This window comes from Tripterygium wilfordii, chromosome 5 (assembly GCF_013401445.1).
Source record: "Tripterygium wilfordii isolate XIE 37 chromosome 5, ASM1340144v1, whole genome shotgun sequence".
NCBI classification, from domain to species: Eukaryota; Viridiplantae; Streptophyta; class Magnoliopsida; order Celastrales; family Celastraceae; genus Tripterygium; species Tripterygium wilfordii.
The window spans coordinates 9642936-9660132 of record NC_052236.1 but is presented as its reverse complement, the minus strand read 5'-3'; the positions used below and the strand labels follow the sequence as shown (position 1 = coordinate 9660132).

The 17197-nt window shown below is 35.8% G+C and overlaps 2 protein-coding genes across 2 annotated transcripts; both read right to left on the bottom strand.

Moving 5' to 3' along the window:
• Positions 1–788: 788 nt before the first annotated feature.
• On the bottom strand, positions 789–1540 carry LOC119998959 (30S ribosomal protein S31, chloroplastic-like). The gene is made up of 3 exons (XM_038846442.1): positions 1292–1540; positions 1143–1207; positions 789–1031 (listed from the first exon to the last, which is right to left on the bottom strand). Exons 1-3 carry the CDS (start codon positions 1455–1457, stop codon positions 912–914), a joined length of 351 nt encoding a protein of 116 aa, XP_038702370.1. The 5' UTR covers positions 1458–1540; the 3' UTR covers positions 789–911.
• A 3695-nt stretch (positions 1541–5235) lies between these two features.
• Positions 5236–9263, bottom strand: LOC119998109 (auxin transporter-like protein 2). Its single transcript, XM_038845336.1, has 10 exons — positions 9036–9263; positions 8834–8886; positions 8393–8613; positions 8101–8286; positions 7865–7977; positions 7592–7775; positions 7419–7516; positions 6629–6836; positions 6277–6534; positions 5236–5728 (listed from the first exon to the last, which is right to left on the bottom strand). Exons 3-10 carry the CDS (start codon positions 8573–8575, stop codon positions 5507–5509), a joined length of 1452 nt encoding a protein of 483 aa, XP_038701264.1. The 5' UTR covers positions 8576–8613; positions 8834–8886; positions 9036–9263; the 3' UTR covers positions 5236–5506.
• Positions 9264–17197: the final 7934 nt, after the last annotated feature.

Here is a 17197-nt window from a genome sequence, read left to right as displayed (position 1 = left end):
CAATGGAAAGCTCTAGAATAAGATTAGAAAGTTAGGATTTGGTGGTCTTTCGTGTTTACAAAGGATTTTTTTCTTTTTAATATTTTTAAATTCATTTTCTGATGTGGCAATATATATAAATCTCAAAATGAGTTATAAAAGCCATGTAAGCACTCCAGCTGCCATGTCAGCAAAAACGGCACCATCTCACTGGAAACATAAAGTCTAGACAAAAATGGATATTTTTTTCAAACTTTGAGGACAGAATTGATAAAATTTAAACTTTAAGGATAGAATTGATAATTCGGGGAAACTTCAGGGATAGAAAGTATGGGTTTTGCCCAAAATATTCCCTATAACTTCCCAACCTCCAGAGAAAAGTTCTAAGGGTTCCAATGTAAATAGTTACCAATACTAAAACCCTACATTTCATGAAGCAAGCAGTTCAAAATGACTTAGTTGAGATGTAAATAGTTACTTATTATCCTCCAACTCTATACATCAAACTTCTTATCTCATCAAAGGTTTGAACACGACCAATCAAGTTAATACCATTGTTACACAAAATTGAGCCATACCTGGTTTACAGATTGGCAGAATTCTCTATATCAAATATCTACAGAGATGTGCGCTTCCTGCTTCCACCAATTCCTCAGTAATTTTGAAATACAACTAAGATTCCAGTACTTTATAATCTCCAAGTTTTCATTATATACAACATGAATTGATATACTGCTTTTGGATTAAGTTATTTATTTCTAATGTAATTCAGATATGAGCAACAGAAAGGAACTAGCATGAATAATCTGTAATCAGCAGCAAACTCATAAAAGCAACTTCCATAGACGAAGAGAAGCTTTACAAGCCACTTCAAAGTTTACAGAATACAATAAACGACAGTATTTAAGCATACTTGATTAGTTCGAAAACAGCTACTCGTCAATTTCAATCCTAACAACGTCGGTGTCCTCGAACAGATCTTTCTTTGGTGCAGAAGGAGGAAGCGGTACCCTGGGCGGTCCTCTTCCTTTCTTCTTGTCCCGAGGCCTCGCCTACCACAATTCAACACAATCGGTACCAGAACCCGAATTCATCAAGCGAACACCATCAAAATACTCGCATGAAAGAAAAATATGGTTAAAATAGAACGAGAAGCTACTCACATTGCCGAAAGAGTGATTGAAACGCTTTCCTTTCGCGGTTTTCCTATCGCCTCGGCCACAGTACACTGTAGCAATATAAAAAATACAAATCAACGAAACTACAGTATGAAAACAATTTGTGAAAGAGATGATTAATCGTGCTTACGGACCGAAAGGAACGGAGGATGAAGGAGTGGCAGAGAGCGAGAGTGAAGATGTTGAGTCGCAAAGAGGGAGGCCTAGGGCTGAGGATTGGGAGGACGAGAAGCGAGAAGAGAGACTGAGGCATTGAGGAGTCATTGGTGGAGGTCTGACTCCTGTTATCAACGACGCCATGGCTGTTCTCTCGGCCTTTCGAGGTGGAGAAGTGGTGGATAAGGTTTCTGAGAAGAGACCGTTTGCTCCGCTTATGCTTTTCTGCTCCTGGGTTTCTGAGCTTGAAAGTTCACCGCAAATATGGGCCTGGAGAGATAACTATGGGCCCAGCAAATGAGATCATGTACGGCCCAACCCAGTAATACTTTAATTAAGCCTGAAAGTGAAAAGGCCAGACCGACTTAAGAATAGCTAATCCAAATTTCTGCGTTGTTGGACTTCGGGCTCTACGCAACTGGGGCCTATTATTTTTTATTTGGATCAGCTCAAATGTGCCTAGAGTATGACTATTGAGTTCCGAATATGATAAGATTTTTTTTTTTCCTTCAGCAGCCGAAGATTTTTTTTTTCTAACCGAGAACAACTCAGCATATGTGCCCTTACAACTTACTAAGTCCAAACTCGGGCTAGATTAGGCATATGTAAATCTGCCTAATATGTTAGTTGTACAGAAACCCGACGCAAATCACTTAAAAATGGCTTCACATGTTTAGAATCAAACTCACAACCTCTAGCAAGATTTTTTATGCCCTCAGAAGATTTGAAAGACCTTGCCATAATTAATTAAGATTTGAAAAATCTTACCATAATTGCAACTAAAATTTCTTTTTTTTTTTGATAATTTGATTCTCACATGCATAAGCATGTTCTAAGCAATTAACAATTCCTTAATTCTCAATCCTATTCTACAACTTGCTGTGCGGACTCATTAATAATCGTATATAACAGTCTAAGCTGCACTAGATTGTGGGGTGTTGTACTAAGAGAGGCAATCTTGTAGAGGAAGGAGAGATTAATGCTCTTAAGTGTAGATTGAGTAGAAAAAGTGGCTTATAAATTAAGAGTTAGGGCACCCATCTTCTTGAGTATAGATTGAGGAATTTTTTTTTTTGGGGTTTTTATTCATAAGGATAAAAGTTGTATTCCAACAAGGACAATCTAAAAAAAAAAAACTTTAGAAAAAAGGATAAAGCTTAACAACTTACCAAAATACCCTCCATCTTTCTTCTTCTTCTTCCTCCTCTTTCTTCCTTACACCATCATATAAAAAGTTGGCCGTCCGACCATCATTTTCGACTAATGAACTACCGAAATGAAGCTCTAGGTCAGCCCGATCAAAGCTCAGTCATCACCAACAGTAGAAAATCACTTTAGTCGTCGAAAAAGCTTCTTGAAATCAAGGCCACCGTTTGAAAAAGAGCTAGATCCGACCAATACGACGACGCCGACGACCATCAACACCTCAAATCAACTCCACAGACCAAGGCGCATCACCTTTGAGGTTTTATTGCTTTTTCAAACCCTTTTTTTTCCATCTGAAATCGGATCTGAATCTGCAGATATTATATCTGTTTTGTATCTGTCAATATTATATATGTTTTGTATGTCAATATTCTTCTGAAATCGAATATGAATCTGTAGATATTATATCTGTTTTGGATCTGTTATGATATGTTATCGATTTTGGTCCTTTTGAAACTTCAAACAGATAACATTTCATTAAGGACATATAACATTTTAATAAAACAGATAACATTATGACATATATCAAATTAATTGAAACAGATAACATATCACTTACAGTCTGCAGATCTCACATTAGAACGAAAATCACCACAGAAACTGCCAAAAATAATGATATGATGACAGATCGAAGGAAAACAACAAAATCTACAAGTTTTGTGGTGGGTATGAGTAGATCTAGTTCGAACACAATAAAAATCTGATTGCAAAATCACTAAAAAATGCCATAAAACTCTTGAATAAGCCACAAGAGGCGGAGACGAAGCTTCCGGCGGAGGTCCAAGATGAATCATGTGCAGGAGGCATGTGTCATGTTTAAGGATGAAGATAAGGGTATTTTAGGCAATAAAATTATATATTTTGACTTTTTGTTCTTCTTGGAATATTAATTCAAACTACATGGATTTTATGGAATAAGACTTTTAAGAGTGTCCTTATTGAAACAAAACTTTCTAATGAGGGACTTATCCTTAATTTTCTCTCTGTTTTTTTTTAGTAATTGAAAACGGTATCATACAAACTTACTTTTGTGACATTCAATATGGGTTCAAACTCGGGCCGTCAGGTTTTGTACGCACAGAAAATTTCTCACTTGATGACATGGTAAGTAGGCAAAAAGCCCAGTGATAATCGAATAGCAGACCTTTCAAGTACATACGGTTTGGCTCCAAAAAAATTCATCAACTAGGCTATCACCCTAGTGATTATAAATTAATTATAAATTGAAGTACCCGTAATCAAGTAATTCAGTTTTGGTAATATGTACATAATGCCAAACTTATCAATCGTATTAATGACTAACCTAACTCCAATTATTTGAGCTATGTGACTAAGATTAACGTTCAAGCAATGAAATGTTGTAGGGTATGTATCAAAACTTCCAACTACTTAAGTACTATTACATGCAAACATGTTCTTTTCTTTGCTTGAGTTTTGACATAAATGTGATTACCAAATCACTAAACCAACCACAATATCAATACCCACTTACCTTAATCTTTCACATTGACCAATACATGTCAATTCTTACTTGCCCCAATTGAAACTTTTAGTTGGATTATACCTAACCTTGAGCTAATCAGCAATTACGTGTAGAAAACTCTAAAGTGAGAGACAAGCAATCGTGCTTGATTTCAAAGCTTGCTTCAGTCAGTGATCAGCACTGTCAAATTAAAGGGGACATTAGCACACTTTTTGTTCAATAATTTCAAAAGAAACAAGAATTAGGCATCTAAAATTGGATGCATGTGAAGCTGAACAATAAGAAATTAATTAAGTTTTGAAGTATAGATTAGTCAAAGGGGTTTGTACACAGAATTTCTTAACAGAAGTGATAGGGATCTCAATCATATCAATAATAGATGTGTCATTCTTTGGTTCAATCATCAGGTTTTATGGACCTTACACTTACATTAATTAAGGGACAAGATCCACTATTGGAATGACTGAGATTCCTAGCATTTTTTAATTTTTAAAGAAATTTTGATTTGTGGGTTCAATTACCGTATAAGGTTCACGCATGTTAACATGTGAAATTAATAAGGAGAATACTTTAGGAGTGAAGAGTAGCACGTGACAAGCATATGACCTAACGTGCAACCCATGTGAAATGTTCCCGGGCCCGCGGCCCACTTCCACAACGGAATCTAATTCAAAATGGATCCATTAAATAGTTCACATACAAATATGCAATACAACCATCTCTTTATATATTTTTTTAAATTTTTTGGTAACCGAAAACAATTCAACAAGCATAAATTCAAGTTGGACACGCGCAAATTCGTCAAAAAGACTAATTGGGATGAGGACCGGCGTGCTTGGAAATAGTGTGTCAATTTTATTTTTTTTCCCCTTTTATAATACCAAGAAACCCCCGACTCAACGGCCTCTTTGGAACCCCTGAACCGGTTCTAAACCCGGGTTTGACTGCCATAACTTATAGTCATCCGACCTCATGCACTTAGATGCACAAAGACTAATGGTATAACCAAATGTGTCAACTTATAATCAAACTCTTGAACAAGATTTTTTACACCCTAAATTTGAAGAGAAAGTAGTTAGATTATGGCCAAGTGTTCAATCATCTATGAAGCCATACCGCATTTAAAAAATTCCTATGATGGAACCCATGCCGACATGCTTGTTATAATGACATCACAAGCATTTTGACATAAAGCAAGAACAAAATTTTATAATATCCCAAACACATTAAAGGTGGAGAAAATAAAAACCCTAAAACATATATATGTATTTGATTTCATTAGCCTATACTTTTTTTACAGCAAAGGAATCATCACAACTTCAACACACTATTTTATAAAATAAAATTAAAAAAACTGAATTTAACATATAAAATATATATTTAAAAAAAAGATAGAAGGAAATCAAACACACATGATCACATCCCCATGTATGATACAAAAAATGAGACTGGGTTCAGCTTAACTATGTGGGCTAGCTCTTTTTGAGATTAGGCTCGGCACTCATCAGTGATGCAGAGGTGGTGCGGTTCCTGGCGGTGTCGGTGGCTTGCATTGATAGCACTTAGCGAAGAGCCCAAAAGTGTTCACTTGCCTCACAAAGTTGGTCATGCTGGCCCATCCCCCGAACCCAAAACCAACCACAAACACCCAAACCACCACAAATATGTTAACCACGTACATGGCTGTCCAGCTCGGTAAAAATGGAGGCGGCTTCTCTGCAGCGTTCTGCAACAACAAGAGTAACCAAACAAAGACGTTAGATCATATGATTAGAGATTAAACCGGTCAAAGATTGAGTAATTAGGTTGAATTCATTATTCTTTTTTATTCTGTCAAGTACTTGACAAAGTTACTGGATACTGTAGTGCACTATAGTACTGAACAAAATAAATTAGGGTTTAGTCAAGTCAGCCAGCTCATTCGGAGACAAGAGTACAACACTCCCTAAATGAATAGGACATGCCACCATCTCAATATTTCCAAATCCAGGTCTAAATGCTCTCCTTGTACACTAAGCTGGCACCATCCCTCATGGAATTTGGCGAATCCCCAGTTCCTTTCATGTTGGCGAGAGAAAAGATCGGACCGAAACCCATGTGAGAAATAATGTTGAAATTGTTGGGTGTGTGAGTTGAACTTGTATCCTCTCATATTTATAAGAAGTCATCATAATTAATTTCACATCTCAACCAAAATCTCTTTGTTGACCAATACACCCCTACCCAATCAAGATAATCACAAATTGTGGGCTTTAAGTAAAAGTTCAGTTTTACCTGTCTAGCAGATGCTTTTCTGTAGGTGAGCATATGTGCTAGGGATGGGATAATGTAGACAGTGAAGCTAACCAAAAGAGCACCAACAGCAGAATTTATAGGCCCAAAGAATGGGAAGATAATGGCCAAGAACCATATTGGAATCACCACAGGCAGCCTTGCTAGTGCTCTTAAACATATGCTCTTTGTGTCATGCATTCCAATCACCTTCTCCCACACAAAGTACAGAGGTGTACATGCAAACCCAAATGTAATAAACTGCAACCCAGATCCAAAGTTTTTGACTTTTTACTGTCAGATTCCAGTAAATGTAAAAAACAAGAAAGAGAACAATTTCCATTAGTTTACAGACCTGGTGGATGAGCATTAAGATAACGGCGGCGTCACGCCAGCGTGACTTGGGAAGGAGGGAGAAGGCGTTTGAATGGTTGAGCAACTCATCCCCAAACGCCCAGTAAACGGAAGCAGCCGACGGAAGCGTTAGTGTGAAAACATAGAGTGTAGCCATCAAGTATATGTACTTGAACTTTTGGGGCTTCCACATGGCATGCATAATTTCCCTGGAAAATAATTTACATAATATCTTATTAATTATTAATTTCAATGGTAAAAAAATACAAAAAATTACTAACATCTCCTTAAGCTCCTTGGATTCCAATAATTTGTATGATTAAGGCGTAATAAGATTATGATAAGGAGTTAATTCTCACATATATACAAATAAGACGACATGATTAAGGACAAGATCAAACGGAGACTAAAGAATATGACTTTTTTTAGTTAAGTTATAATAGGGATCTAGTAACTGGTATCTTAGTTATCTCCAATTATTATTAAGATGTGCGCATAAAATAAAATTTTCTATGCATCATATAGAGTTTACAAATTCTCTTAAATCTTGTTCGTCTAACTTAGACGCTCTTGATAATTGGAATAACAAGATGCTCGGATATTAATCATTTTTTGTTTTTAGTTTACTCTTCTTTTTATGTACTTTTAGTTTGGTAAAATACGAGAAGGGGAACAAAACAATAATTTTGCATAATTTTGTCTGTGGGTCTCGAACCCCAAGACGGCGGGCAAACGCTACAAACAGAAGCCGAGTGGAAACGAAAAACAGTAAAAGAGGATAGAAGACTTACACAGTGACGGCGTGTCCACCGAATGTGTAGAGTATATTGGTGGCGCCGGTAAAGTACAGAACCAGCTTTTTTGGTCCAGAGTGTACGACTCCTTCAGCCTGAATTGGTTACAGAAGCTAAACTGTTTAGCGAATTACAATTACGAAGTAGGTGAAAGTTCTGTTCTTTTGTACCTGTCCATGAACAGCGGCGGCTATGGTCAAGTACCAAGCAGTGTAAGTGGTCATTCCAAGGCCCAGGAATGACCAAATACGGTAATTATGAAAGGAAGGAATGAACACTGTTGTGGCACAGCAGGCTCCAAAGATATATGTCCATGTCCTCTTGTCCAAGTTATCATTGATGTAGTAAATGTTACTAGGGAAACAAAACAGAGATGTCAAAATTGAGTCAAACCCAGTTGTGATTTTACCTTATTTGGGTATAAACATGATTAAAGGTGTTACCTAGCACAGGCTATTAGTTGAATTACAGATCCAAAGAGGAGGAAAGTACAGTTGAAGGCTAGACCCAATGCCTTCCAGTATGGACCCAACAACCCATCTAGTACTTCAAACCACTGCAGGGCAAAAAAGGGTTTTAACTTGGTCCAACTCTGTAGCTTTGAGAGAGAGATTTTAACTAGAAGATCAGGAATCAATGGTGGTGGTAGCTCTTGAATAAGAGAGAAACAGAAACAAACCTGTATGACATGATTCTTGAAGCTAACGTTCTCTTTCTCTTTTCTGCTTCTGTATTCAACATACAGGACACTAATCAGGTAGGCTGTCCAGCTTCCCAATAGGCCATAGAAGATTTGCAGTATGATCCCTGATAGCATACCCAGTTGGGAGAAAGAGTAAGGCAGTGTCAACAACACTTGTGCCACCTGAAATTATCACAAAACAAAGATTGGTTAGTTTCATGTGAAGAATTTGACTAATCACAAGCTGGGTATGATGTAAAAAAATGGATAGTAATGGTTGAATAAGTACTTGATTGGAAGCACAGCTGAACCAGGCGTCCCAAGCAGAGCCACCATGCCAGAGGAGGCTCTTGACGCCAATTATGGACTCATTTTCAAGTTGGGTGTCTTCTGCTTCCTTGCCTTGATCATGCTCTGCTTCGGTGAAGCTGGACACCACTATTGCTTCCTCTGCTTGCTTCTGAGGCAACATTGTTGTCTTTGTTTTGCTCTATAGGCGACGACCAAATTCTGACAGATTTGAAACATATAAAAAAAAAAAAAGACACTCAATCAGACAAAAGGAAAAGAAAAAACAACCATCATTGAAAAGACCTCAGATCCAGATACAACAGAAATTCCCTTCCCAAATTTCCAAAAAAAGGTGCGAAAACAAAGAAGAACTGACATGTTTTTTTCACTGACAAGACTGAATTGAAGAAAAACCCAGTATTATTAACATTGAACTAACCTTGTTCTTTATGTCTCTATTTCTATTTCGGATTGAAGTAGCTGCGGAGATGTCTGTTAACCCAAAACAGAGTATAATAAGAAGAAAGTGTCGCAGGTTTTTCCTTAATTTCAGAATGAAAAAGAAACGAAAGGCACAGAGAGAGAGAGAGTTTATGAGTTCTTCAGTATAAGATTTTGACTTAAAATGGCCGATAATTTACACGAATTAAAGATCTCCGCTACGAATCTCTGAGTACAAGCTCCTCTGTTTAATGCAGCCACTCTGCACAGACAAAAGGCGCAGTACTGAACCCCAACGACGGCGAGTAGCTCAGAAGCAGGAGAGTTGAAACAATAAAATTCTCCGCTTCTTTCAATGGGTCTTCAGCAGAGGTTGAAGAAAAAGACCCCTTTTCCTCTTACATATATACACAAAACGATACTCTCTTCTATTAAGATGAGTGACATATAGCCTTTATGTGCTTATAATCAAAACACAAATATATTTATTTTTAAAAAATATTTTGTACCTTTTAAAAATGAATCATAAAAGTTAGGATTTCATTTTAATAACTCACTTTAAAACGTAATTCATAAATATATATATATAATTGCTCTGTGTTTTTCTTTTGGGCTTTGGAAACCAAAATTCCCTATACTCCACATAAATGTCAAAATATCATAGCTCATCAAAATACATCCATCCATACATGCAAGGATTGTAAATGAGATCGGATCCAAATCCCAGTAATAAGTAAGAGAATTTAATTTCCCTATTAATTCCATTTTATAAGAAAAATGATAATGTGTACCTTTAGAACACGATATATAAGGAAAATGATAATGTGTACCCTAAGAGCACTAAATAAGGATAAAGAAAGTGTATTGAAATCTGAAATTTTTTTTTGTATTTTCAGTATTAAAAATTAGGTGAAAGAGTATTCATCACACACATAATGTCATATGTCATGGTGAATCCTTAACAAGTATCTTTAAGAAACACATTATCATTAAGATGAACATTATTTGTACCCCACTTTTTACTAAATACACCCCACTCTAGTGTGTTTTTAAAGGGTTAATAGGATGTACTTAGTAAAAAATAGGATGCAAATAATGTTCATCTATCATTAACCTTAATATAATTATTAGATTTGATTGGCAAAATATAACTTTTCATCCTTCAACTATATAGGTGGTTTCATTTTCGTCTCCAAGTTTCTTCTTTTTTTCCCCAATTTCGTGTCCTAACAATGGAAAAGTACTCCTTTCGTCCTTCAAGTGAGATTGAGGTCAGAAAATGCATGTGTGACACCTATGTGGCAAACTATTGATAAGTTCAACGATATATCCCTAACCTAACTAAAAAATAATTGTTTTTATCCCTGAAATCTAATTTAGGATTATTTGCAACGTCCCTCCCTAAAATATCTTTTTATCCCTCTCTAATTAATTAACAGGAAATCAGAGAAAATTAGAAGCCAAAGAGAAGTCTAAGACGGTGCTTATACAAATTCCTCTACGATTCCGAGACTTCCAAGATCCTGAACTCCTAGGGAGCTAAGATCATACTATCTTACTAGATTTGCTATTTTATACCTATCCGGATCATTTTATTGACATAAGATCGTAAGATCGTAGAATCTTATGATCTAAATCCCTATTTTGACATCTATGACCATGAGAGAGACGATAGGGTATTTGCATATTGGGCTGCTAAACCCAATCAATATAACCTCCTAATAATACCATAAATTATTGTCGCTGTTTTTTTTTTCCCCTCTAATTAGAGCATAAATTTAATTGAGTGCGACTGTGAAGGACTGACTCAGGTGCAGCCGGCCGAACCATGATGGCTCCAGCCACGAGTTCTTAAGCACGCTTTTAAAGAAAACACGCGCGTAAGCCCATTTCGCCGTCGGCTCATCATGGGACAGCATGCCGTATTTTAATCAAACGGCTACGAGTGGCCTATTATCGGCGGGCCGGACCCACACTTTCATGTCCAACACTATTTCTCCGACTTAGGATCCAACCCCCCCCCCCCCCCTTTTTCTTCTTTTTATTTTTTGTTGACCAAAGACGATCTTTAATTTTTGACGCACATCTAAAAATCAAATATTATTCCTTTTTGTTCCCTCTCTTTAGTAGTAAAAGCTTGAAATTTTGGGCACCGTAATTGTTTGTAAATAACAGGTGTTAAGTATCACATCGGAAAAAGATACGGGGTCTTACCTTTATAAGATCAAGTCGTCCCTCATTACAATAACAAGGCCTTTTCTTAGCCCAAATGAGTTGGGCTTTAACTTATGAGCTTCGGTCCTTAGTAGTTAGGATAAGGAGGAACAAAGTCGTGGGGCTCGATGTATCATTGAGAACCGAATAACCCAAAACGGACAATATTATTGATGTGTATGAGGGTGTGATTTGTAACAATTGGTGTGCGACAAAGACGGATGATTAATTAGAATCAACTAACTCCATTACCTCACTCAAAAAATATCTTATTAATAATTTTTATTCCTCAAAAAATAACTAATTGAGTTATTTACACTAGTGAATAGAGTCCTGAAACGCATGGACGACCAGTATAAAAGACAAAAAATAAGAGGGAGGGTTTTCTGTTGAGGGTAATTTTGGTTTTGTTGGACAAAAGTCCCACATCGGGTAATAACCCAGTAAAAATCATGTATATAATAGCAAGTCCTCCTTCCCTCTAATAGGCCTTTTAGGGGGAAGACAATGGGAGCCCAGAATTTATGCATGGTATCGGAGCAGGTGTGCAATGGTCCTCAGTAAGACGTCCACTCGTTGGGCCTTGGGCAAAGATGCCCCCCACGAGTGCGGGGGGTGTTGGACAAAAGTCCCACATCGGGTAATAACCCAGCAAAAATTCTGTATATAAATTTATAATAGCATGCACTCTTTCCCTCTAATAGGTCATTTAGGAGGAAGATAATGGGGGCCAGAATTTCTACAGATTTTCAATAAAATTTATGATTGAACTATGTTTTAAGTGATATATAGTGGAGTTAGTTGAAACATTCTTATCTGGTGCCCTTCATTACGCATAAATAACTATCAATTAATAGACATTGTCTACAAAGACATAAACAATGATTAATAACTATAAACATTGTATAGGAAGACATAAACAATGATTAATAACAATCTCACCTGAAAAATAGCTTATTAATAAGTTTTACTCCTATTTTATAGGAAGACATAATTATCCTCAACAAACAACTAATTGAGTAGACAAAAATAAGAGGGAGCATTTTATGTTGACGATAAATTTTGGCTTCCTATAAAATTTATGAACGAACTATGTTTTAGGTGATATATAGTGTAATTTGTTGAGCCTAATTAATCATTCTTGTTTGGTGCCCCTTCATTACCCATAAATAAGTACTATCAATAAACATTGTACATGAAGACATAAACATTAATGATTAATAACTACAAACATTGTATAGGAAGACATGACTAATGAATTAATAACTATTTTAGAAGTCTTCTTTTAGAACATATCGAGGTGGTGGTGGTGGTGGTGGAGGCTCCACAAGGGTGTTTGGGTTGAGAGAAAAATGCATGTAAAATGGGAAAATGTGTAGCTCATAATCTTGCAGAATCCACAGGTTTTCGCGTTCAACGGGGATTTGTCGGCTTTGTGAGGCTTCTTTTCTTGGCCCGCTTCCCCGGCCAAACACACATTACACAAACCCTACTCTCCACTTCTTCCAATACATATATATATAAATCAAAAATGTGAATCAATTTTGTGAATATAAAATTCATTGGTTATATAATAAAACACATCAAAAGAGTGTTTAAAAACAAATTTACAAAGTTAATTCATATTTTTTATTCACATAAGAAAATTCCATATATATATATATATTATTCATGAATTCCGCAAAATCACCCAATTAATTTTTGGTTGGTGACTAAACAGTTTGACCAAATGAAAAAGTGGACAAATGAACGTGGGAGATGTGGTGTCGACCAATTAATCAAGGATAATATAAGTCTACTTTTTTTTTAATGCGATATTTTTTTTAAAAAAACTTTAATTAGGCGTTTTTTTAACTTATAGTGGGAGAAGTAATGATTAGTGAATAGATTTTGACCCCCCACTTCGGTCTTTTCCATGAGAATCAAAATTCGGAATATGTTCCATCCATGTCCCTCAATTGGGAACCCCCATTGTTGTACAACCATCACCTTTATTTCCTCACATTTCCACTATTTATATGAAATTATGTAAATAAAATTGTAAATATTGGGTCTTAATTTTTCAGTCAACTCTAAAAATACATTTGATTGTCAATTTTAGAAAATACGAAAAACAAAAAATGAAAAATGACATTCTGAGAAAAAGAACATATATGGGAATAGATAAAACATAAAATAAACCAAACGAACCTTTAACAACGTAATCATAAATCTAGATCCAATTATTTAGTGGGGTGTTGTATATTAATGATTTAATATACTTTGTAGGAGAAGGCCTCTTTGCACTAAATGCGTTTAGTTTGTATATATAAAAGAAAGAAGAAAGGGATCTTTAATTTGTGTAGATAAGTATAAGAATGAGTTGTGGACCAAGGCAACAAAGCCTCAGACGGAAAATGCCTTTTTTGAGAGTTTAGGGTTCTCTAGTGCTTTCAATAGGGGGATTAGGGGGGTACTCGATGCCTCCACTTGCAATAATTTGACATCAACACAACCTTTTCACTTTTATATATGGCCAGTTTAGGGTTCACCATGGCATCTCTTAATTTGTTCATGCCTCTAATTGTCATGAAGCATGACATACTCCATCAAATAAACATATGAATTAATTCGTTTTGAAAGTTTTAATTTTTTTCAATTTATGATTTAATGGTACATCAACATATAGTTGACCCTGAATCGAGCTTAGGGTTTTAGGATTAGGAATAATCTACAAGTAGGTGAATACTCAGCTCGAAACATATATTGAGTTTGAATTTACGGGTGATGCAGATAGTTAGGGTTTAAATTAGAGCCCACCTTACACCAAACAACCAAAGCTAGCACTTTGGGCACCAGACTGGCCCAAGACGCACCACATATATATGTATATATGTGTTAGTTTACATAGGTGATAGAAAACTGTTGTTGATTACATTATTATTTCCTCTACAGTCACCTGAATTCGAATTTACTGAGCAACACCAAGAGACAAGAGTCAAGGGCGTCATTTTTTTTCAATAGAGCATCACTTGCCATACCGCTTTGGGTACAAAAGATGATAGGACTGGGCTTGGTTTAAATCGAATATAAAGCAAAACAAGATAAATAACATTGATATCCTTTGGGGCTAACGTAGAATCTCTCAATTTATTAACTACCAAAGAATTACAGAGAACAAGTGGAATTTCTCCACAAACTAAACTAGGAACTAGTTTCTCATGACATCCAAGTCATGGTTTGAAATAGTAAGAAAGGATATGGATTTAATAGAAATTGATGAAAATATGATGAGTATATAGAATTAAAATTGAAAATAAATGATTGAAATTAATTAAGAATAATGAAGAGTGGACCGTGGAACCAATATGTTTGAGAATTTAGCACATACAATATGTGTCAATCCTTTTCGTATCTCCAATAATTGCCATAGAGATCCTTCTTTCCTTGAAACTTACACAAATACGAATAAGGTCTCTAATTTTCAATGCTGGCACACAATGCATTTACTTTGTTCATACCCATCTATAGAGTACTATATACATACATACATATTGTGGATGCAAAAATCTGAACGATCCACACGTCAGCTGTTGAGAGGGCTGACGAAGCGACAAGCATTCTTGAATCTTGCAAGAGCAAGGGAGAGGGCGACCCTTCGTGGCTCAGGAACACTCCGTCGTTCAAGTCAGTAATCTTATTCAAAGCAAATTACTAGTCAAATATCTCTGTTGTGAGAGCATACCTAGGATGGGTCTGGTCATCCTCTTTTTATAGTGTTGTAGATCATATATGTTGCGATTTTTCATGTCCCAATTGTTCAAGTTGTTGAGATCTTGACGTTGAGGTTGTGATACGAGGATCCATTTTGATCACTCGTTGTCATATGAGAATTCTTCATGATTTCTAGGTTGTCGTTAGGAAGTCTTCACTCTCTGGGTTGAGTCTAGGTTCTTCCCTAGATAATGCATGGTTATTAGGCTGGTATGAATTCTCACGTTCCCCTTTTTTGGGTTGTCTCTGGGAAGTCATCCCTCTGTATGCCATCTATCATGGTAGGAATGACGTGGAGTGTCATGGTAGGTAGGATCAAATCCGTCCTGATCCCTGATCTTCTTCACGTTTGAATGTTAGCTTGAGGTATTATTCCTGGGGCTGATAGAGATCATTTCCCAGCTTCTTCCCTAGTACGATATTTCCAGAAAGCTGGACATACATTTTTCTTTCTCCATACCACGTGTCATGCTGACCTGACACGTGTCATTTTATTTATCCACACACATGTGTATATATATATATATATTAGGTTTTGACTTGTGGAGGGCAGATGATGTTTAGTAGTCTTGAATTAGTTGGGTTTAGGTATATAATATATATGGCAATGATTTTAGGATCCAAAGCTAGGTAGGTCATCATCATATATATACACTTAATTTGGAGCTTATTATGAAGAAAATCATGCATATATGTTGTAGTGGGGCTTTAATAATTGAGCAGACGCAGAAAGCAAATTCGGATAATTGACGAACCTAGCAGTGCTGCTGCTACTGCATGTAAATGAACAAAAATGGACCCCCATTCATTAGAGAAATAGATGTCTTAACTCAAGTGGAATTTAATGAAATGACAAAAGGTAAAATTTGTGGGTATCCAAATGTCGTAAAGTGAGTTTTTCCTGGGTTTTTACTTCGACAAATAGTAATATGATATGATTTTTGGTTTTGGATACGAAAAAGATAAAAGATCCCGATTGTTGAGATGTATATACAAGATTTAATATGCATGTAATGGGCTCTACATGCATATTAAATCTTGTACATACACCTCAGTAAATAAGATAATTGGAATCCCAATTATTAAGATCCGTAACACTCCTATTTTAGATAAGTGAAAGAGGATTTTCATCTTCTCTATATCTTTCCCCTTTTGTGTTTCCTTCCTTCCTTGACCTACTTGCTTAGATTCTTTTCTTCATTGGTGGGGCAAGGAATTAAAGAACCTTGAGACTAATGATGAGCTCGTCACTAACGTTTTTGTTCGGCTTCGCTTTACAAAGTCTATGTATGTATATATGCAAATTAATAAAATAATACATACCTAGAGAAATCAATAATAAGATTAAATGGTCAACTTTGTTTCTCGTCCAACCGTTTGGGCGATTTCCGTTTTAGTGTTTGTGTTTTCTTAGGTTTTTTTTAATACTCTTGATTGTACTCTATCTTTATGGTGATCCTCAGCGCCTACGGGCCACAATTACTCAATTCATTGGATAACTTAATATAGTCAGGTTTATAACATATATATATATATATATATCATGATGATTAATTTGCTTCTGATTTGCATGAGTTGGCATGCATAATACAGTATGATAACTTCATAATGCGATTAAGAAGGCTTGGGGGAGGGCCTGTACATTATGCACAGGTCATCTAACTAGTGCACCAATTTTTTTTGCAAAAATCATAAATGTGTAGTATTTAGTATTACGAATTCAATGATATATAATCAAATTCATTGCGATCGAATATAATTTCAAAATATTCGATGCTTCCATTAGGATAAATTTTTATTTTTATTTCGAAAAAAAAATATCATTAGATTCGTTGAACTAAATTCTACGCATTTGTAATTTTTTCAAAATTTTACAAAAAACAAATTTGTGCACTAAAGTGGTGAACCCGACATAATTAAATACAACATAATCTCACTCTAACTGTAACCCCACATGCACAAATGCAGATTCTAAATAAACTGAAGAAATTAATTGTTTAATTAATTAATTAGGTATGATTCCAACACATACCATTTTAGCAGTTCAAATAGTATATATGGATATTTGTCTCAGTCCATCTGATAGATAACCTATGACATTTGAACAGAGTAGTTAAGAAAAGGAAATGTTAGTTGAACCCTGTATATATATATCCCTTTCGGTCCCAACCTAATAATAGTGACTGAAAATGGAAGTTTTAGGTGTAAAATAGTATTGATATAACATATAACTATCATCAAAGCCGAGTCCTATTCTCTCAACTTCTCCAAAATTCTCTTCATCGACAGTGAGGTTGGAGGAGGTGGAGATCTTTTCTTCTCCACCTCCTCTCCCTTTGTTTTTTTTTTTCCCTAGTGGGGTAGCATTAATATACTTGTCGAATAATTTTAGTTA

Bases quoted from the DNA above. Each gene is read 5' to 3' on its own strand.
- LOC119998959 (XM_038846442.1), bottom strand. From the start codon at position 1,457: ATGGCGTCGTTGATAACAGGAGTCAGACCTCCACCAATGACTCCTCAA. The intron at 1,208-1,291 runs GTCCGTAAGCAC...ATATTGCTACAG, and splicing joins TTCATCCTCCGTTCCTTTCG to TGTACTGTGGCCGAGGCGAT. The intron at 1,032-1,142 runs GTGAGTAGCTTC...GAATTGTGGTAG, and splicing joins TCAATCACTCTTTCGGCAAT to GCGAGGCCTCGGGACAAGAA.
- LOC119998109 (XM_038845336.1), bottom strand. From the start codon at position 8,575: ATGTTGCCTCAGAAGCAAGCAGAGGAAGCAATAGTGGTGTCCAGCTTC. The intron at 7,517-7,591 runs GTACAAAAGAAC...TAACCAATTCAG, and splicing joins CCGCCGCTGTTCATGGACAG to GCTGAAGGAGTCGTACACTC. The intron at 6,535-6,628 runs GTCTGTAAACTA...TCTGGGTTGCAG, and splicing joins TCTTAATGCTCATCCACCAG to TTTATTACATTTGGGTTTGC.